Source organism: Alosa pseudoharengus, unplaced genomic scaffold, assembly GCF_046254945.1.
Source record: "Alosa pseudoharengus isolate Yale_2024_CS ecotype anadromous, Long Island Sound unplaced genomic scaffold, YU_APseudo_1.1 YU_APseudo_1.1_scf_4, whole genome shotgun sequence".
NCBI classification, from domain to species: Eukaryota; Metazoa; Chordata; class Actinopteri; order Clupeiformes; family Clupeidae; genus Alosa; species Alosa pseudoharengus.
Window position 1 is genome coordinate 7,053,488 of NW_027468774.1, and position 23,636 is coordinate 7,077,123.

Here is a 23,636-nt window from a genome sequence, read left to right on the forward strand (position 1 = left end):
TCATTATTTTGCGTGCTTGACTGACCATCACGCAAATGATTTCCAGCCTCACTGAGACCAATGCGCTTAGCCTACGCTGTCATTTCGTGTGTTGAATAGCCTACTGTGAAAGATCACTCATTTTTCATCAATGACATAGGGAATAATTTGCTGAAAACAACTTGCCAATCAGTCTATATTAGACATAGGCATATCAACATCAGTAAAATCACCCTGTTTTTTTTTTTTTTCAACCGTGCCCAAATTCTCTCATCCATTTACAATCAATAATATAAGATTGTGTTTATTACATAAAGTAATACACATTATTACATGAGTAATAAACTGTTACAAATGTATGCTGCCACAGGTAGAAATAGTCAGCAGACTTGGTACCGTGGTCTGTAATATGCCACAGTGATTTAAAAAATCAGCTCAGACTTTACAAGGTTTTTTCAGAGTCCATAATTTTAAACCATACGATCCCTGTTGCTGGGTGATGATGAACAATGAGGTGTAACAGTGGCACCGCATATTAACTGTGCTCTCTGTTGCCATGACAGATGAGTTGAAGGTTGCTGTCAGAGCCCGGATTCACACACTGCTACAGGCATGCATGTATTGCTTATTATCTGGACCATCGGCATACTGTACATTGTCCGGTATGATTTGAACATATTTTCAATGCTTTGAGAGCCACCAATAACTGAAGGTACATTCCTTGTAGTTCCTCTGTAGTTGGGAAAATAAACATAGTGGCTCAGACCAAGCGACAAACAATCCCAGCCAATCAACACAGTGCTTCAGGAGCACTGAAGTGAGGGTGTAATATGACTGGCTACTGAGCATAGATATCCACAAGCTTTCACAAACTCACAACTGAAGTGTGTGGGAAGCCCTTTAAAGTGCGTATGTCAGGTTAAAAAACATTTTTGACAAATGAAGGGACATGAAGCAAGATAGTAGTGAGTAGTGATTTTTCTTGAAAAATCAACTATAAATACAATAGAACAATATTTACAGTTATTTTAATAACTGAATTTATGAACATTCCAGGAAACATTCCAGACACAATGATGACCTCATAAGAGGGAGTCCAGCAAAGTTGGTCAATTAAAACACATGGGAATAAGGGATCATACAGTAGGTTTTTTTACACTGGTGAGGCCAAAAACATGACTTCATTCCAGTATGTCATGCTAGAGTCTACTACCTGCCTGACGTAAAAATATCCTGATACTTTTTTATCTTTACTGGCAACCATTATTGATGAAGAGGATATGGGTAAGTAGCAATGCTTGAAAATGCCAGTTGTGTCACTTGCCATCACATATAGGCCATTATATAGCCTAAACTAAGTAGAATCAGTAAGCAACTCATTAGTCTATGTTCCGCCAACCATGGGCATATATGCTTTTCTTTAGAGACCTGACTATGAAACCATCAGTGTATATGTGCTACCACTCATTTGCTCTTTATACATCTGCTTATCAACTAATGTTAGCTATAGACAGACTATTCATTTGCTTACTGATTCTACTTAACTTGTTGTATATGAAAGCCTATGTGATGGCAAATGACACAACAGCCATGATATATACTAATAGTGATCCGATCCTACTCACACCCCTAATCAATTTCTCACTGATGATTTGATGGCCATGATTTACCAAAATGTTGTAGCCTATTCATCTTTACTTTGTCCCTGCCAGTCAGGCTCATGCTTATGAACCACTGGTATGTCATAGAGAGCATTTTTGGCCTTATGTAAAAGAAAATGCAGTTAAAACCCATTCTCCCCTATGCTCAACTTTGCTGGACTCCCTCTTATGAGGTCATCACTGTGTCTGGAATGTTCATAAATTCAGTTATAAAAATAACTGTAAATATTGTTCTATTGTATTTAAAGCTGATTTTTCAAGAAAAATCACTACTCACTACTATCTTGCTTCATGTCCCTTCATTTGTCAAAAATATTTTTTAACCTGACATACGCACTTTAACCCTTAAAGGTATACTGTCACATTGGTGTGACAGGATTGTTGGAAAATTAACGTTCTAAAGAATATCTGAGTTCATTGAATTCAACATAGAATTTTAGAACCTTGAATTTTTGCAGAACGGAATCTTAGGTTAGAATGTTCAAAAACCCACACCTTTAAGGGTTAAGGCACATCCAGGCAGCAGCTGCATTGCACATCTGTTAGTCAAGTCAAGTCAAGTCAGTTTTATTTTTAAAGCGCATTTAAACATGCACAGAGTGCAACCCAAAGCGCTCCACAAACAAGACACATAACAAGACAAAAGATGCCGGATGGAGCGGCGTAGTCGCCAGCGTGCCCATGACACCAAGACATACATACAAGACAGACAACAAAACAAATAAACAATATATATATATATATTTAAAAAGTTGGAAAAGTGATGTTAAAATTAGTCCAATTTCCAAACCAGCTGAAAAATGTCCAAGGGCAATGATCCGTGAAAACTGCGCACAGAGCTGTGTCTTCACATGCAACGCCAACAAAGTTCTTTAGCAACTAGCCAACCCGGTGAATTCACTGGCAGTCTGGAGATAACGTTAACGTTAGGCCTTGTAGACTGCAGTCTGGAGATCACTGGAAGCACAGTCTGAAGTAGTGGGCGATCGTGTAGATGGACTTTTAACAGCAACCGTTTGTTGCTCCGTGAGATTGTAGCTCTTCACCGCTAGTCAACTATGCTCTGAGCTGAAAAGCATCTCACATCTCCTTGGAAAAGTGAGACTCGGACTCTATATATGGCAATATCTCCAGCCTCTTTCTGACACAATTGTAACAACAAAATCAGTCACAAGGCTGATGAATGAATCCCATAGACATTTAAACCAGTTGCTCTGACTAGATGATGCCTTTTGAAAGCTGTTAACACTGATTGTCATCAGTAAATCTAACAGTTATACACCTGCTTAATATCAGCATCATCAACAGCAGCAGACGATATGTAAGCAGAGTTCCACAGGGTTCTGCATTAGCATCACCAACAGCAGCAGACGATATGTGAGCAGTGTTCCACAGGGTTCTGCATCAGCATCACCAACAGCAGCAGACGATATATGAGCAGTGTTCCACAGGGTTCTGCATCAGCATCACCAACAGCAGCAGACGATATGTGAGCAGTGTTCCACAGGGTTCTGCATCAGCATCACCAACAGCAGCAGACGATATGTGAGCAGTGTTCCACAGGGTTCTGCATTACCAACAGCATCACCAACAGCAGCAGACAATATGTGAGCAGTGTTCCACAGGGTTCTGCATCAGCATCTGCATCAGCAACAGCAGCAGTCGATATGTGAGCAGTGTTCCACAGGGTTCTGCATCATCAACAGCAGCAGACGATATGTGAGCAGTGTTCCACAGGGTTCTGCATCAGCATCACCAACAGCAGCAGACTATATGTGAGCAGTGTTCCACAGGGTTGTGCATCACCAACAGCATCACCAACAGCAGCAGACATATGTGTATAAGTATAAGTATAAGTATATATACTCTTTTGATCCCGTGAGGGAAATTTGGTCTCTGCATTTATCCCAATCTGTGAATTAGTGAAACACACTCAGCACACAGTGAACACACAGTGAGGTGAAGCACACACTAATCCCGACGCAGTGAGCTGCCTGCTACAGCAGTGCTCGAGGAGCAGTGAGGGGTTTGGTGCCTTGCTCAAGGGCACTTCAGCCGTTCCTACCGGTCTGGGTTCGAACCGGCAACCCCTTCGGTTACAAGTCCGAAGCTTTAACCAGTAGGCCACGGCTGCCCCTCAGCAGTGAGCAGTGTTTCACAGGGTTCTGCATCAGTATCATCAACACCAGCAGCAGCAGAAGCAACACAAATGGCTATAATGACAGACTAAATTTGTTCATGATAACAATTCAGCTCAATTTCACCACTTGTTAACCCCTGGAATAAGTGAATGAAAGGTCCCCAGGCCAATTCCCAATCTTAACTTGAGATTTGAGAATCGGTCTGCAGGACAACTCTCTACACCGGTGTACAGTCAATGTTGCATGAATGGATTTACGGGTGAGCTAATAGTATGCTTTTCATAAGACATGATATCATTTAGGGTTGCTGTGGATATGTTCAGTGTATAACTAGCAGTTCTGATTTTGTCAGAGAAAGTCATCAGCTTCACAGGTTGCTCAGAGTGTCAGCCTGACTCACCAGAGCTGACGTGCCATCAGAGAGCTCCGACAGTTGGACCGGAGAGAGCGTGCCCGCCCACACCACCTGCTATCCCCACCAGCGCCCACGTCACTGTAGTCCTCCGCCAGCGCGTCATCCTCGGATGTTAGTTTGGGTTGCTCAAAAGGAGAGAATGCTGTTACACTCCGGAGGTGGGGAGGGCAGCGCAGTTGGATAAAAAACACAGGTGATGTGTGGCAGTGAGAGTTTACTGTTCCCCACACTGAACATTTTTAGTTTGTAGTGTGTAGCAATTGCCTTTTATTATGATTATGTGTCTCTATGTATAGACCTCTGACGTCCGCCTACAAAAAAGTTACCATCTTTGCCCATGTAAGGAGATCCGGTATCTTGCGATTTTTCCTATGGGAAAATAACATGGGGATTTTAAATGACCGCACCTATTAAACTCTCACGGGGACACAAATCTGAAGTGCAGACGTTGCTCTACACACTTTTGTCGTCTGCCTTCAAGTGGGTACATTAAGACGGCAAACTTTGATTTTTGTTATCCCGGAGCTAACTTGCAATGTTACTTGCCATAGGTAGTTGGCTTCAATAAAAACCCAGATCTCCTTATATGGGCAAAGATGGCAGCTTTGGTTTCTTTTTGTAGGCGAACTCCAGAGGTCTATGGCTGTCTTCTCGGGTATCCTCTATTTAGCACCTGATGGGTCTTCTCATGGTTTTCCATCAGCCGAACGCACCATCAGAGCACCTCTCTCTACCCTGCAGGATATAAAAAGAGTACAAGCAAGGGCCAGTAATATTTTAAAGGACGATTCATATCCTGACCATAGACTGTTCAAACCGTTGAGGTCAGGCAGACATCTATGTGCTCACAGGGCTAAAACAGAGACTGAGGAGGAGTTACTTGCCTCAGGACATCCGCACCCTGAATAGGGCAGCCGTGGCCTACTGGTTAGCGCTTCAGACTTGTAACCGGAGGGTTGCCGGTTCGAACCCCGACCAGTAGGCCACGGCTGAAGTGCCCTTGAGCAAGGCACCAAACACCTCACTGCTCCCCGAGCGCCGCTGTTGTTGCAGGCAGCCGGGATTAGTGTGTGCTTCACCTCACGGTGTGTTCACTGTGTGCAGTGTGTTTCACTAATTCACGGATTAGGATAAATGCAGAGACCAAATTTCCCTCTCGGGATCAAAAGAGTATATATACTTATACTTGAATACATATACAACTCTAAATACATCACATGGACTAGCCGCACTGCACACTGCACTTTTTATCCCCTTCTCTCTCAAGTTATTAAATTCTTTTAAATCTTTCTTCTTTATACTTATAAATAGTTAGTAATACCTCTGCACAGGAAAGTTGAGCAGCTAAAATGCCATTTCACTACATGTTTTACAGTATCTTTACATATGTGACAAATAAAATACTTGTATCCTTGTAAACAGATAGATAACACACTTGTTAACTGCAGGTCAGATTTGTAAAACTGTATCCCTCAATCCCTAGGTATCGTAACCATTCTATTACCTAAGTAAGTTGCCTATTAAGTGTCTCTACGAATACGAAATACTCTCTGCATCTACATAACCTCTCTAATTAGCCCAAGTGTTATGCAATTACAATGCATCAGTGGGTGTTTACCTTTAGTAACTTTAAATGAATACTACAGTTATAGCAGAGTAGTAAACTAAATATCAGTAGAGTGGATCATAGTACCTCTAGCATGGTCCGTACAGTTTGAAATGGGGCCAGCAGAGCTGATGTGCTCAACGTAACAACAGCTTGGAACTATTCCAATAATGCAATATGTACAGCTGAAACAATAACGAATGGCTGTAATATAAGCAGCTCTGTTGCCAAGCAGTATTACAAATTAACTCAGCTGAGGGTTGCACTCTAGCCCTGTATAGAGTGCCCTGCATAGAGTGCCATATTTAAATGACCTTAATTCTGTATTCATCATTGTGCCAGTATGCATAATTCAGTTTTTGTTATGTTAAAACTTGAGTCTGTAGTGGTTTTAAAAAAAAAATTAAAAAAAAATAATTATATATCAATCGCCCATGAACATCTGAAACGACACCCAGTCCATTGCTGGATACTACATGCAAAAGGAGAGAGCAAAGGTAGGTGGAGGTGCTAGGACCGTTTTGAACTACATCCAGGAGTATTACTTTATATTATCAATACTGATTAATTCATTTAAATCTATTTACACCTTACCATTTAGTGTCCAAATCTATTGTCCAAAATCAATTTAAAATTTAATTCACAAAAATAGCATTTAAAAAAATCATCTATTAACTAATCATCCACAGCTATATGTTCAGCGCTCTGATTGAAATGTTGAGACAGATCAAAACTGCCCTGAAATAAGCAATGTATTCATACAATAAGGTTATGTTAACATATTTTGGTTTATTTTGTTTAATTTCCTTACAGTAAGTATCCATTTCCATCATCTAACATGTATAAAATGAAGACATAAGGCCTACATAATTACACTGTTCTGGCAATGTTACTTCAAACACGACTGAGGGAGCATTTAGAATTCTCCGGTACTTCAAATGGGAAACATAAGCTTGGAAGAAGCTCTTGTATTTGGGCATAACATTCATCCATGATCAATGATTTGGCAAAATCTAGCAAAGTACCTAATCAAATCTGTGCATAGTCAATTCACCTTTGGGGGCATTCAAATCTAAAAATATTTTAATTGAGAATTCATTCACATTTTCCTCATGAAACATAAAATAAATTGACAATTTGAAAATCAGGATCAGTCAGACTGACGTTCTCAAAAACTTTGTCAGTTGTTTTGAGATTTCCTCTGCAAAGTAAAAACAAAATACAAAAATCCAAAATAATTTCAACTAAACCTACAATATGACTAGGCCTACTGTTAAAATCCCTCATTTTAGTAATTCCCTGATTTTTTATCCAATGTGCACATTTGGTATAAGGGTTTAATTATTCCAAACAGAAAAAAAATCATATTTTTACGGTAATATCTTCCATATAATATCAGCCCATTTTCAGCAAATAGCCAAAATTAATAAAAGTCATATGTCTAGAATCGGATAGTTGAGACACTATGTTTACTATCAGCGTGTTTGTCTTTGGCCAAATAAAACCAACCTAATGATATCAGACCCATGCAGTCTTCCCATAATATTTAACAAGCATACTATTAACCTTCTAATAAACAACAAACTGGTATAGTCAAGTCTGCATGTCATTGCAACTGAAAAGTAACATCTGTTGTGGTAATAACACAAACAAATGCTGCATCAACCAGTCAAAATGTAAACGTGTTGATGGGAATCAACACTTGCTGAGGTAATGGCTGTTCAACTATCCAATTCCACATGAATAAATCTTGCTCATACGTCTCATGAGGTACTGTGGTTTGTAAGAGAAACTGAGAAGTAGGAAAGTGCAAGTGGTCGACTGCAAAACAAAAAAGCTAAGTGTGTAGCATTAATACTTGACATTTGTTGAAAAGCGGGCAGTTAGGAAAACGCAAAAAGCTGAATGGCTTAAGAAAGGAAAATAAATGCCTAAAACACACACACACCCACCCACACACACACCCACCCACCCACACACACACAAGTAATGTACAAAACACTATTGCTCCCTAGCTATGTTCAGAAAAACTGTAGAGGAAGTTATATGAGCGGAGAGGCATGCTACAGCATTAGACAAAGCATCTATATTATAGAGTAAATAAAAAAGCAATGTTGCTATTTCACCAAAATTCACAGCCATGAATGCATTTCATCTACAAAAAAAGGCATTAAGAAATCACTGATGTCTGAGGCATACATATTTCTGTACATAACACTGAGGCAACAAATGATATGAACAACAGGCAAGAGCTTCCCTCTAATTGCCACTAAAGGCACCATGGAATAAAGAGAAAAACACTCCACCACTGGATATGAACATTCATCAAAAAGCAACAACACCCAGTGAAGTCTCCAACATCAGCCACGCAGAGGTGGACCACCTTTGCCCACAGAAGACTGTTAAGGTTCTACCTAGAATTTTAAAGGCTGATATGGCTCAATGGTTATTTACATAACTTCTCATCAGAAGGTTCTAACTAGAACCTCAACAGGTTCTTCAATGGAGACAAGGTGAAGATTTGTTTTGTTTAAAATCACCAAGTTTCATGTGGAGCAAAGAAGCTGAAATCTTGCGCAAAGCTAAGAGTTCAAAATGACCTACACAAAAGGCTTCATAAAGATAAGGTTCAAAAGAACTTTCGTGTTCTACCAACTATTTTTTTTTTACCATGAAATGGAGTTTGTTTTGTTGTTTTATCTACTCAGCGTGGTTGGACCACCAAGGGCAACAACAGGTTGAATTTTTAAAGGGTTGAAATGTTTTATAGAGAAAACAGGTTCTATGGAGGCTTCTACAGAGGAACCATTTATGAACAGGTGCTCACAGATGAAAGGAAATCCTTTCAAGGATCCTTTCTAGGATGAGTCAATGGTCAGAGAATGCATCCATCAAGCATAGATTCAGTGTGGTTAATATCAGAAACATGACAGGGTGTTCTGCATTTGTGTCTAGTGCCATTTGATGTCACACATACCTTCTAAATGCACATTAATCAAATGAAGGAAAATGTTATTTACAGTGGACTGATGTGGCAATACAATAGTTATCACAGGAATCGTAAAACTGGTCCGTATATTTGCACTGATGCATTCTGGGCAATCTCGTGGGGCCAGGCAGATACGGCCATCAGAGTGCACATCTGGAGACAACTCACTGAGATAATGCTGGTATTGAGAGAGAGGTGACAATCTGACTGAAAACACTTGTTTTACTTTTAAAGATACAGTCCACAAGTCTGATGAAAGGTTGTTGATATTTGAGCGCAACAGCCAATCAAATTACACCCTTCCCTTCCATGCTCCATGAAGCGACATGCTGCTTGGCTGATGTGGCTCAATCCAAACCATTTTTTTAAGCCTACACACAAACTGGACTGTCAAAGAACCATGAGGAGCTTAAGGACCAGTTAAGTGAATCTTTAAAAGCACACTAACAGCTTCTATGAAGCACCACACACTACAACACAACTTTGACGTTCTGAATTGGTTTAGAACTTTCCCACAAACACTAAGACCTGCTAATCACTGCTGCCCCCACTTAGACCCAAAAACCTGTCCAGAAACATGCATGCTAACATGCATCTGGCTCCACGAGATGACATGAAGAGAAGTAGATCAGCAATAACGCCTCTGAAAGATACATGAAGGATGCAGCACACAGCATAGGAAACAAGTGCTAGTCTGATCCAAGGTTTGAAAATCCAGCTGAAGAGACAAGACAATAGCTTAGTATGCCGGCTTGTTCCTAGCACTAGCGATGCACAACTCAGCTAGTTGCAAGGTTAAGGTTGAAGGTGACCGTTTCGACTGAGTGAAAAGCCTCTGAGCCCTGTCTGTTATTGTCTATTAATGCCAGGACTGACATAAAAGAAGGCCGATAACGATTTCTATCGCTATCGACACATAATCGGCCTATAGAAAAGATAATTATTTAAGTTAATGTACATCATACACTAGCATATAGATAGAAAATGAGGTTTTGATCCCATCCACTATAAGGAGTGCCCTTGTAAACTGTGATAGAGGTTTTTTTTTAACCAAGACCCAACAAATTCGACTTTTCTTGTTATTGCACGTCTCTCTTGACGTCTTATTTCCCCTGAAAATGAGGTATTGAGAGGAAATGAGGTATTGAGAGGAATTGATTCATCCTTCCTGTGTCTCCTGCGCTAGCAAACAAAAGCTCTGTAGAAAAAGAAAGTAAGAAGAGGGCACTCGTGACAGTGGCTTAGAACGTAACCCTGTGCAGCTCTTAACAGATCTATCGAAGGGACACTGGTGGTTAGCCCAGAGTACTGGAGACTGAAGGGACACTGGTGGTTAGCCCAGAGTACTGGAGACTGAGTTGGAGAAAAGATCTTCTCTGACAAGGGATCTGGCCTTTTTTCCCCCAAATCACACACTTACAATATTTTAAGAACACAGTTCACATGTTATCAAGTATGATTCCAAGACAAGTTTAAAAACCTGTTTTGTACAAGAGTATGGGAATCAACACCCAACATGAATACGTTGTTTGAATCCCTTGAAACCAGTGGTCTCTGAGAAGACTGGGCATTATTTGAAGCCCTCGCGTTGTTGAATCAGACTGCTGTCATGTACAGAACAGACACATGTTGACCTTCCTTGTGCAACCGAGTTGAACCGCGGCCTTCACTGTGGGCAGTGGTGCCTCCGTAACCAAGACGCTACACACATCCATAGAGACACCAAGCATATTGAGAGAGAATAGGAAGACGCTACGCAACCCAAGGAGGCTGCCCAGAGGAGACATTTTGTTTTGTCTTTTTTCGTAAAAAAAAAAAAAAAAGAGTGCATGCCACTGGGAAAGACCAGTGGAAAGGCAAACAGAAGTCCTGAAGTGTCAGGATTTCAAAGTAAGCACCCTGCCCCACCCCAATAGAAGATGAAGAAATATAAAATAAAACAAAAAAACAAGGAGGATGCAAATATTTAAGCACCCTAAAATAGCAAAAAAGAAAAAGGACAATTCTTGACACTACACCAACAAGACTCTCTACAACAGCAACACGTCGTCATCATAACTGCTGAAGATACAGTAGCATTTCCTCGAGCTTCTTGTAGTCATGTTCAACATTTTCTTTTACCCCTCTACTCTCCTTGTGTCTCTTGTACGGGGCTTTAATTTCTGTCAAATGTACACAAATGACCATGAATGTTGTGCTGCTTCTGCAGTAGGTGTGGTGTTCTTGAATGTCCAAGTCACAGAGCTACGACAGACCATCTGCCAATCCATGGCCAGTATGCAGTTGTGCTGTGTAGCCAAGCACATTATAAAAAAACAACAAAGAAAGAAAAACAGGTGTTCCCTTTTATCCAAGTAAGTATCTGAAATTCTGTTATGAGGTATTTTGGCTCAATACAAGAAAAAAAAGTTGTGTCATTGGCGGCTGCAGAAAGTGGATTGTGAAGTGTGCGTCAATAATTAGACATCCCTGGTTCATTCAATCTAAAAAAAAAAAAAAATCACATTCAGAGGTGGGCATCAAAAATCAATTTGGCCTTGCCTCTGTCCACTGCTAACAGTAGCTAACCTTCCCTCCACCGACACTGAGGCCGTTTCAAATGTAAGACACAGCTCTAGCGCTGAAGATGGTGGAAGGGATTCACATTCATTTTCGTTCTGTGCTACTTTACCCATCATCAAAAGCCACTGGGGGTTCTCAATACATCATGAACCAGTGTGGCTTTTTTTTTCTTTTACCAAAGAAAACCTGTTCTACCTGCAGGGATTTCCTCTTTGATTTCAAAAGGCAAACCAACTATTGATTTCATACACTATGCAGGTACATCCTCAGTGCCTCATTTCTTTGAGGGTGGGTGGGGGGAGCTTCAGGGGGGAAGCTCTCGGTTACATTTCTTCCTCTCCTTAAAAAGAAAAATTACTTCACTGCCTATCGTTACATTACGTTAGGCAACATTTTCCCCATGCTTATATGTACATGAATTTCACACGCCCTCCACTCTCTAGTCCAGCCATTCCAATCTGCCAATCTGTAACGTCAGCACCTAGAAATCAGTGACAGTGATGATATTTCAGCTGGCTTCAATTTCTGAGATCGAAAGAAAAATAAAAAACAACACATTTAAAAACAAAAACAAAACATTTGAAAAAAAAGAAACAGCAGGTATCAAACTCCTTACACCGCTCTGGTTCGAAATCCAGAGTACCTAAACAGAAGAGAGGAAAAAAATGCTGTGTTCTGAACTCCCGTCGCAAAAAGGTGCAAGAGTCAGTTCCTAGTAATTGGAGTGATGGATTGAAATCTTGTTCTCCCTCCCTTCATCTCTTTTCCTTTTCCTTGTGTGGCGACGCACACAATGACTCAAGTCAGATATATATATATATATATATATATATATATATATATATATATATATATATAAATAAAACACTGTAAAGTTCACCTATATGTATTTTTTCCTTTTTTTTCCGTGTTTTCCATTTTCGCCCTCATTGCTGAGGGTCTCGTCGGCCTCTGGGGTGCTGCTCGCGGTGCGTGCGCATGTGGGCCTGCAGGCGGGAGGGCTGCGTGAAGTGCCTGCCGCACTCGGAGCAGCGGAGGGCGTCGCCAGCCTCGTGCACCTGCCCGTGAGCCTTGAGGAGGTGCGCCCGGCTGAAACGCCTCCCGCAGCACTTGCACACGTGCGACTTCCTGCTCGAGCTCCGTGACCCTCCCCGAGGAGAGAAACAGTGGTCCGTGTCCGAGCTTTTGTCATCTTCTTCCTCCTCCTCCTCCTCCTCTTCCATCTTCTCCTCCTCCACCGCCACTGCCACGTCCTCTTCCACAGTCAGCACCGGTGGGGTGATCTGGCCCGAAGGGGTATCTGCTGGCCGGGGCTCAGAAGAGTCGTCGGCAGGAGCCTCCGAGAGGACAGGTAGTCCCTCCATCGACTCCTCATCGCCCTCTAGCAGCTGAGAGGGAAGTGTTAGCAGTCTGTGCAGCATGGAGGGGGACGAGAGATCAGGAACGCCATCTGGAGGGGGGGGGGGAGAAAGAAAGAACGAAAGGAGGAGAAAGAGGGGGTAAAGAAAGAACAAAAGAAATAAAGAAAGAATGAAAGAAAGAATGAAAAAAGAAAGAAAGAAAGAAAGGAGAGGGGGAAGGAAGGAAAGAAAGACAGAAAGAAAGAAAGAAAGGAGGAGGTGGGGAATGCTGAGTCAACATTTTAAGACAGTAATCACTGACACGTATCAAATGTTACGGAGGTACATGCAGTGACCCATCCAGTCAAACATGTTGTGTCAGTCACAGGCAGTCACACATTCACAGCCACGTCATGTGGCCAAACGTTTTGCCTAACAGCACACAACCCTGCCAAAAAATAGCTGCTCCAAAACAGCCCGAGGGAAACCATAAACATCAGCTGTCCTTGGTCCTACTCACCTGTGGGACTGACCACCGCAACTCCCTGCGGTTCTGAGCGTGGGGACAGGACCTCGTGGTCCTCCGGCTGCAGCCACTGGGACTGACCCATACTGGGCTCCAGTGCCTCGCGGATAAGAGCGTCCATTTGGGACATCTGACCCTGGACCTGGCCGAGGTTGAGCGCAAGCCCTGCACTGCCCTCGGCCTTCACCGCCTCCTTGAGGTGCCACGCGTCGCTGCACCACTTCTGGCCAAAGACCTTGTCCAGGATGGGTACCCAGTCCTGCGCCACGGCCAACACCTTCTGCTTGTCCGTGTCCGCTGGACAAACAACACAGAGACGTCACGTCAGTGTTTCCCATACATTGACTTATTTGTGGCAACCCACCACAATATCAACATTGACCACCACACAACTATTTCCCTGGTTGTACTAAATTGTGCTTACATCTGGTTAGAATCATAACCACACTACACAAATTTGTTAAAAACTGTTGCTTTCAAGTTAATTCTGCAATCCTACAACCACAAATGGAATTCAATTCTTCAATTCTGTGGGAAACACTGCACATAGCTCTTTGGCTGCATGCTGTGAATGCTTTATTGTATCCTAAGCTACAACTGAAACGGCACACTGGTTCAGCCGTCAACGTGGGTCTCAGACAGGTTTAAACACGAGGTGTTCAGTTAGTCCTCTGCGTCAGTTCCCTTTTCTACACTCCAGCCTCCTCCTCCACAGAAATGAAATGCTGAGTACATTTTTTTTTTTTTTTTAAACATGACCTTCGGCATGAAAATCCCCCCCCACACAAACACAACATAAAGAACATAGGCCAGACAGTATAGTATACACTGTCTGTACGCCACAGACTCCTTGAGTCACACTGGCTTTAGGTAACATATCTATGAGATATGACACCACAAAGGCAAAGGAGTGCCAAAGCCAGTTCGTTCGTGTTATTTTTCTGGAACAGGCGCTTCGCAGGAGGGAAAAAACAAATGAGGCAGGTGGCTTTGGTTCCGCAGTAACCAAACAAAAGACAACGACTACGAGACATTTTGCATGACGACGTACAGGACACAAGACATTTTTTTTTGCAGAACTTCAACTAGGTCAGCTATATGGTGAGACCATAGTTAATGGTTAACTTTAAACTACCTAAACATTTCAGGGCAACAAAGGGCTGTTCCTCACCGACGCTCTCCTGCCACACATGGCCAAGACAAGAGTACTAAGGGCCAATTCAGCCTACAGGCCGCAATACAACTCGTATTGCTTACAGGGTTTCTGCAGGTTTCAGCAAGATCAATTTTTTGAGACCATTTTTAAGAGTTTTATGAATGAAATTTAAGCAGCATAGATTGAAGTTGTATGACCTTGTAGTTCTTTCTCTCTCAATGGTACAGATACAGTATATCACAGTAGCAATAACAAAATAACAACATGTATGTGTAGCTAGCTGATAAAAACTTTGTAGCTTGTATAAAAGTTTAGATAACACTTTTTTGTTCCGTAACTTTTTTTTTGCCAGTATGGTGTGTATTATTGTTATGTATTTCAGACTTTTTACTTAAATATTATTACATTTCTGACTTGTAAGACGATGCAGAAACTCTGTGCTTGATTAGATTTTCTGATTTCTTCCTCCGCAATGTACAGTGGTATACGGACACACACAGAAACCCATACATCAGCCAGGGAAGTGCATCAGTTCACCTCAGCCCCTCTCTTACGGAAATCCTGTGTTCATAAGCGCTCACATCATCAAACTTGTGATACAGGCCATGGACTGCTGCTTCTTACAACAACGCAGTACTGTAGGCAAATAAGTAGACAAAGCCTTCTGATAGAGAACGGCCATTCAAACCAGGTAAGCAATCCCAATCATCATGTGCATGTGTACTGAAATGGAAACAACCAGTAGGATAACAGGTAGCTAGTCTCTCCATGCAACTCGCCTACTATCAGTGTAGCCCAAAGGTTAACGCCGTCATATCGACTACTATCACATGGCATGCCTGTAGTGCGCTCAAGTAACCAAACAGTGGAAGCTACGGTTGGCGGTCACATGTATGTTTATGTACAGGCAGAGTAACCGGTACAGTGTTGTGTAAATAGCACATAGGCAAATTACACTGGAGTCACACCCAGCACACATGCACATGGATGGTGACATGCGCAGCCCAAACCATACACAGGCCCGGTTCCCACAAGGACCCAGGTTTGGGTCCGCGCTATGTGTGTATGTGTGTATGTGTGTGTGTGTGTGTGTGTGTGTGTGTGTGTGTGTGCGTGTGTGTATGTGTGAGAGAGAGAGAGGCTAGTTTGTACACACACAGGCATACACACACATATATAGAAGTCTAAATTCCTAAGCGCTTCAGGCATCAGGAAGTGAGTGGTGCTTCCTGTTCACCAGCGTATTCATTTACCACATGAGCCGGAGCGCCAACGTGCCAGGAGCACATCACCCACCATTTGTGCTTTCGTTCGAAGTCTGTTGCTTTGCCCGGGTGACTTTGGCGGCCCGTTCTCGGCCCCTGGGTGGTTCCAACCGCGTGCCCTCCGAGCTTCCGGGCGAGTCCGAGTCGTTGTCCGCCTCCTTCTTCATCGTGGCGACCCCGTGCAGCACGTCTGGCATGGCGTCACTTTTGCCACCGTTGCCACTCTCCTGCCGTTTCTTGCCTGCCCGCAGCCGGTCATTCAAGGCCACGTTCTCGTGGTCCACCTTGGTAAGTTCGAGAAGCAGGTCGTCAAAGCTGTCCTCCACGATCTTCGTCAGCTCCGTCACAGCAAACTCCAACACCTGCTCCATCACGACTTTCAGCTGACCTGCAGGACGGAGAAAAAAAATGAGATGCATAACGTTTAAAACTTTCAAGATTCTCACAGTAAACATTCATGCAATGTTCCACAAAAGTTGCACTGGAAGAACGCGGGGCTAATCTTCTTCTTGCTAGCTAGACAGAACACCACCCCCCCTTCCTGTCTCAGGGAACTTGCATCACATGCATAACTTCAACAGTTCAAATAAACCTTCAATGCTTCCACCTCATACTAAACTATGCATCTGTACAGCCTCAGGATGGATACTGGGATACTGACTATGAACGTGTGTAGTATGCAAGGGGCACATGTATGTCAACAAATGGATGTGACCTCATATGGAATATTATCACAGTGGTTATTACATTTCTTTTTGCCTATTTATCTATATGAAACAGCTCTAAAGTAGAGAGATAGATAGATACTTTATTGATCCCTAAGGGGAAATTCAAGGTCTCAATAGTAAACAGACATCACACAACATGCACTTAAGTAATATAAGTATATAAATATAAAAAAACTGCACAATAGAGACAGTATTAAGTATTAAGGATGAAACGATTTAGAAATGTTTAGGGCCTCCAGTTCCAATGGCATGTAGAAATGCAAGGGGCTGTCAACACATCCTTACATGTTACAATTATGAGAGCGATCTTGGGAAGTTGTAAGGGGTCACTAGCCCAAAATTGAGGGCCCTTTGTGTAGCAAAACACTCACGTGCAAAGTAGGCCAGAAAACTGAAGTGACCAGATTAACAGTATAGTGCCATACTGTGTTGTTTAAGACGTACAGCCTAGTCTCATTTCAGATCTTCCATGATGTAGTAGTGCCACGTGGTATTGTGCATGATATACTGTCTTGTGCCATACGGTCTAGCGCAGGGGTCTCCAACACGGTGCCTGCAAGCACCAGGTAGCCCGCGGGACGCCTATGAGGTGCCCGCAGCACACTTTCTAAAGTCACCAGCAGATCACGCTCGAAAACATCCTCCACTGTGACATTTTTAATAGATACTTAATTGTAGACCTGTACATCTGTAACATTAACTTGATATTGGCGATACCTTACTAATTGTAGCTGGGTTAAATTTTAGCCTTTGGCTCCGATTCCCTTTCGCCATTCAATCTATAAACAACAAAGGAAGCGGGGCGCCTACACGCTGCTCGCACACACAGACAGTAAAAGAGAAAAAAAACTTGTCTGGTGTAGCCAATGGAAGCATATCTTTGCAAAAGCTCTGTGGCTATTCCGTGTTCGTCCCATACGGTTCGTGCATAATTGCTCAAGGACTGAACCCATGGGCCCCTTCTCCTCCGTAGCTTACTGGCGTAGCAATAGCGTTACCATGCAAACACAAACACAAAACCTTTTTTGTCAGATCATCGAGAAATTTCAGATGTGCAATAACTATAAAAGGCGTCTTCATAAGTTAGGGTGGTGTTGGTGATTGCTACTGAAATGTTACAACCGAATTCTCCACTGAAATCAGAACTTAAACAGCCTCTGAATTCTTAATGGTAGGTAATGCTAAAAATGTTAACCTAAATTATTAATTGCACAAAAAGATTGCTTTTTTCGTTTAAGAAAATAGATTAGATTCCCCATGGAAACTTTAAAATGTTGGTAGTGCCGCATATTAATATTGAAGTATTGAAGAATAAAGTTGCTTAATATATAAAGGCTTATAGGCCTGCATAATATTGATAATTTAAATGTAAAAATCACATAGGCCTATTATTCAGGAGGATTACCCTTGCAAAAAGGGGTGAGGGTCTGTTTGTTTCAAATGAGTAGCCCTCCATATGATTTCAGGTCCTTCAGGTAGCCCTCATTCCCAAAAAGGTTGGAGACCCCTGGTCTAGTGGTGTACTGCCTGTTTGTTCAGTCTCTGATGTAACATTATCCATGATGCACCATCTAGTGCCACATTGCATCATCCAGGATATAATACTTGGCATGGTATGATATTTGTGTTTGCATTTTCATATCATTCAATCATCATTCATGCAAAACACCATGCCACATTGTGATATTGTTTTAAGTCCACATCACCCTCCCTTCACACAAACTCACATTCGATCAGGGTATGTCACGCTCAAGACTCCGCAAACAAGTAGCAGTTCCTCTCAACAACACGCACAGTTAGAACCCCATCGGCTGGCTACGAGTGCATCTGCCACGACATTAAACTAGCAGTTCAGAAATCCTCCTGAGGTCACCATTAACAGGACACGTGGGTCTTGGCCTTGAGAGATCTCACACAGCAGTACTGGTCAGCTTTATTCCATACTGCAGTGCGTTGACCACCTACAGCGGAGTGAGACGCACGGCACAGTTAGAGAGGAGAAGGAATCATGGGACACATCTGTGCATGGGCGCACGTCCCAAACCAGTTACTTGAGAGAGACTCACAGGAGGATTCGGTCCTCTAGTCCCCCTCTGAAATGTTAAATGGAACCCTGGGCAAAATTATAGGACATTATCACGGACCTCATTTCAGTGTTCTATCACATTTTCTCTCTCTCTCTCTCTCTCCGCCTGGACACAGCACGTTGGTGATGTTGTTAAGGGGAAACAAATGGAATGTACATTTTAAAACCTGTTAGATGCAACACCTTTTTTTTTTACCATGTGCAAGCTGACCTCATAAAACAAACAGCACACTGATTGTAGTGTTGCAGGGAGAAATGCACATAAGAATTTAAATTAATTTGTTTTTCTTTCGCCACAAACTTTTTTTTTCCATCTGATTGTTGTTTGGATGCGTTTCATAGCAAGAGATTCAGCTACTTCCTTCTGAGTTTGCAATGTTCGTGACAGCCAGAGCAGACTGGCACGGATGGGCTCCAGGCCTGCCAAACAGAGCCTTCCTCTTCTAGCACTCAAAAACCACGGCTCTGATGCAATCGTGCCAAGGTGGCTTAGACTATCTGCATACTTGCCCGATCGGATTATTGACAGATCACTGCCACCCTGAACAAGTCTTTGCATGGGATGTGTGTGCCTACGTGTGTGTGTGTGTGTGTCTATCTATCTCTCTCTCTCCCTCTCTCTCTCTCTCAACTGCCATGCCCCACACTATTCAAACTGCACCAAAAACAACGTTGGCATCGAGTGAAGATTATTTCAAGACTGGCGCAATAATCTGAAAAACAACACATGAAATTATTGTTTGAGGGTATTTAACTCCTTCCTGGTTCTGAGGCTCAAAGGAAATAGGCTGTAATTATGGGGCTGCTGAGGGTTTGTCGTGGGGGTGACTGATAATCAAAAACCTCTGGGAACTGGCGAGGCTTTGCTGGGCCATGCACTGCTATTTCCTGAATGTTGTCTTCCAGATTTACAAAGGGGCAGAATAGAAGGTTGTCTGTATTACACAGGATGGACAGCCATGATCAAAAACAGCCACTCCCAGAATGCCGAGCGGAACCCAAAATGGATGCCACTTATCTCCACAATAAGTGTGGGAACCATCTAAGGCTTTAATTAAACCTTTACACCCAGGAGCTCTCTCTTGTCCACGCTCGAGCACGGAGAAACTTTTGTGCGTGGTGCTTTGTTTCTCGGTCGGACAGTGAGGACAATGACGTTTATGGACCCAGAAGGTGCCACCCCCCCCCCCCACCCCACCCCCTTCGCATCTCTTCCCCACCCTACCCTTTTTCGGCAGATAATGTCCGCATGGATGGGGTAGGTGTGGCTTGGTCGAGCTAGTCTCATTGGCTGATTATTGGGGGGAAAGCCACCCTTTCCTTGGCTACTGTTACCACAGCGTGAGAGGCAGCGCTTAGGAGACACTCAACAACAATGGCGTCACAGCCCCGACCCACCACTGATAACAGTCACAACATGCCCCATAATCTGCTCTGCACTGCACTGCACTGCACTGCAGTGTGTGTGTGTGTGTGTGTGTGTCTGCCTGTGTGCATGCATGATGCCTTAATGTGAGTGTAACCCTCTGTGAGTGTGTGTGAGGGAGGGAGGCAGAGGGAAAGAGAGAGAGAGAGACTACAAAAGAATGTTTAATATAGACCAAAGTGAGGCTGACTCAGATTTTTTCCCCCTGTTCAGAGCACACTTCCGCCACAATAATAAACAGCCTTCTAGCTGAAACACTACTTGCATACTGCACAGTGACCCCTGGTCACATCTCTATTCGACACACCATAACACTGACCGTGGGGAAAGCTGTCTCAGACAATACAAGGGATAGCTACTTCCATCCTCAAACCATTACACCCTATGGCACTGCGCGAGGCGCGAGGAGTGTTTTGATAAAAGGCATCCTAAGCTACTCCACGGCCCACTTGTGTTTCTAATTTTGTAGTTTACACTGATGTAGTTATTGTTTTGGGATATAATGGAAGAGAACAAAATGCATAGTAAGCGAATAGTGGTGAGTTAAAAGGGGGTGTGTTGCCTTGTGTAATAAACACTTAGCACCGTTATTTACCATGAACTCATAAAATGAAGTATCTGCGTGGCACAGAAAATCCATGCGTCATTCATTCCTCAACCGTGTTTAATATGGCGTTTAAAAAAGTACTAATGATTGAACAAGGGAGCAATTATCTAAGCATACTTATGTTAACTTCCCCCTCCTTCCGTCTGTTGTGGTGTTCTGTCCTGTTTTGGGCTTAATCATTAGGCTACGCGAAAGAAAATGATGAGGTTGTTTTTATTGAAGGAAGCACTTGGCCAAAGACATAGCCTACACATATTTACTCTGTGTCCATGGTGGCTGACACATTTGGATTTCGTGCTAGAAAGCAGTTTTAGAGCTGAACACGAAAGGAAGGCTCTCGGACAAAGTGTGTGCAAATAACCTTACCCACAGCTCGCCCTTTCTGCTCAATCCTGAGTGTGTCTCCCTGTATGTTGCGCTCTCGATTCTGGCTGGGGGTGTGTTGCTCCGGCTTTGTTTCTTCGCTGGCCGCATTCGTTTCTCTCCCGCCTTTGCAAGTGGCCGTTTTGCCATGTCCTCTATTATATTCAAACTCTGAAGTCTGGAGCTTCAACCTCAGTCGTTGGTTTTCTTGGTCCTTGGCAGTTGTTTCCAGCAACATAGAATTCAAGGTGGCACCAACAGTCTTGGTTATTTCCTGAACAGCGAGTTGCACTACCTGCTCAAGCGCCGATTCGAGCTGGCCTTGAAAAAACGAAATATACAGTGCGCCGTTCATGATGTCCGCTTTGTTGGAAGACCACTTTCATTCTTCCCCCCTCTCCCCGAAAAAAAATGAAAAATAGACAGAACTCAACACACAACTGATTGAAATGAAGAACTACCTCCTCTTTCAACGCATCATATGTACACCCCTTGGATGCTACCGTACTCCCCCTTGTGAAGACGCAACGCTATTCCTGCCATCTACTAATTTCAAGGTTTCTGCAGCATGGGCCACTAGTAGTTGTACGCCATTTTGCTCCAACAGAGAACTTTCCCTAACCATGAATAGTTTTTATTCAGATTTGGGAGTAGGCTAAAATATTTGAGTGCGAGAACCAATTAATTCGACCAGGTAGGCCTATTACTAAATCAAAATGAAATGCCATGGTGTGAAATCTATGTTGTGTAATGCATAGTCAATGCCTAATCATAATATTATCTATTATTACATAATAATAGCCTATTTTCATTATTGCTAGTTTGTGCGTCAAGTTCAATAGGCCTATGTTACCCTAAACCAACTTCCATCATTAATTTAATTAATATTTGTTTTGTTTTCCTATGTCACCGTCAATGTCAATTTTAAAACCTATAAAACACAGCCTAATCTGAATCGTAATAAGATACCACACAGGCTGTTCATAACATTTCAGAAAACCTTTGCATTTTGGAGAAACTTAAAATAAACGTATCATGCTTCTACTCTTTCCTCGGGTCCCAGCGCGTAACGGCCAAATAATGCCTGATCTCTGGTACAAATCGCAATTAATAAAGTAACCAGACTAAAACACAGTGTAAAACAAGCGTGTGCTGCTGCTGCTGTCACATGGATTGTGTAATTCGACGTAACTATTTTCCGATCAACAGAAGGCGCGTGTTATGTAATTGTTGAGTAACTAAAGTAATGTTAAGCCTAATGTAGGTGAGCGTGTGTGTAGCTCATGGAGGCGAGGGGTGGTAAAATTAGACTGCAACGCGTTACCGACTGAAGACTGCCAGACTGTACATTTTCCCGACTCTTCACAGCAACGGCTACTAGTATTTGATCACGGATATAGCAGAAGCATATGATTGTTTACAATATTAACTTAAATAATTTCCCAAAAGAAATACGCTTGTTCTCACACGGCTTGATCATGGCTAAAGGGACACTCCCCCTCCCAAATCACCAATATTTTGTGCGCGCTTGAAACTCGTGTACGGTAAAAGCAGTGTTCTCAACACTAACTAACCGGAAAGCGGGGTTGAGATCATGGCACCCAACTGTCTTTGTTCTGTGGCACTATGATTATGAGCTCGCTGCGAGATTATCTGTGACTATGTTCCCAAAAAGATGTCTGCACTGCAGTGCATGTGGTTTTGCATGGAATGCACACTGGCTCTGTCCTAATTCATGTCTGTTATATAAGAGGGGGATGCGTGCACGGTTACAGTTACATCAGTTGTTGCCACGACACGCGTGCTCGAATCACTGCCACATAATACGAAGTGACAAGCTTTTGTTTCCTCAATTAATTTGCGCTGAAAGAGGCGGTCTTAAAAAATTGCTTTGAGGGATTAAGTGAAGAGAACGAAACTGACCTAAAATCTGGCAGCTCTAGCTCGAGCGAAAGTTATGGTGGTAAGCAGAAGCACGACTGGCACAAGAGCAGGGTTTGCAAACCGCAGCTGCCTGCCACACAAATTTGAACTTGTTTACGAACAAGAATGTGTAGCATATTTCTCCGGTGAGCATAAGATGTTTTTCGAGAGCACAGACATGATATATTTATAATTAATCTTCAAAGTTTAATTGTTTTTAGGAGTCATAGGCTTCTTGCCTACTCTCATCGGCTCCTCTTTACAATGTGGCCATACATGTTTAAGCTACATTAAAAAGGGGATGTCATTTTACTCCTCGTAATTATAATGATTTATAATGATATAATGGCAAAATTGAAAAATTGCCAGTGAATCAGTTATTGGCCTGTGACCTACAACACTTCTGATCCAAACCTCAAACTGAATTTTGCATCTCAGTGGAAAGGTCAATAAGAAAAAGGCGTTGCTGTGAAATACTTTTCATTGGATCAGATTACCTGTGGTTTTGCCCATTTTACAGCATGCCTGCCCGTTGCATACCCAGACACCAGCAGGCCAGGGTGGATTCAGCAGCTCTAGCCTTCATCAAGGCCAGATGCCCTAGTCTACTGCCTTCCAGGAAGGAGTCTTACACACCAGGCCACTGTACAACAACTTGAAATTCTGTTTACAAATATTTTTGGATGGTGCTATTTTAATATATATTTGTTTACAAGAGAAAAACAAATGTCAAAACCTACACATGTCATTCTGAAAGTACTGTGAATAAAGTTCCTGTGCACTCCGTAGGCTATATCTAGATTTTTTGTTCCAGATTTTGTGGAGAAATGCATTAACATTTTTGAAACAGAACAATGAGGCTC

The 23,636-nt window shown here is 42.6% G+C and overlaps 1 protein-coding gene across 1 annotated transcript; it reads right to left on the bottom strand.

Annotated features, from left to right (window-relative positions):
• Window positions 1-12,236: 12,236 nt before the first annotated feature.
• LOC143103316 (uncharacterized) lies at window positions 12,237-22,710 on the bottom strand. Its single transcript, XM_076267145.1, has 4 exons — window positions 20,854-22,710; window positions 15,672-16,028; window positions 13,214-13,516; window positions 12,237-12,803 (listed from the first exon to the last, which is right to left on the bottom strand). The coding sequence occupies exons 1-4, from the start codon at window positions 21,203-21,205 to the stop codon at window positions 12,280-12,282; spliced, it is 1,536 nt and encodes a 511-aa protein (XP_076123260.1). The 5' UTR covers window positions 21,206-22,710; the 3' UTR covers window positions 12,237-12,279.
• Between the last annotated feature and the right edge of the window lie 926 nt (window positions 22,711-23,636).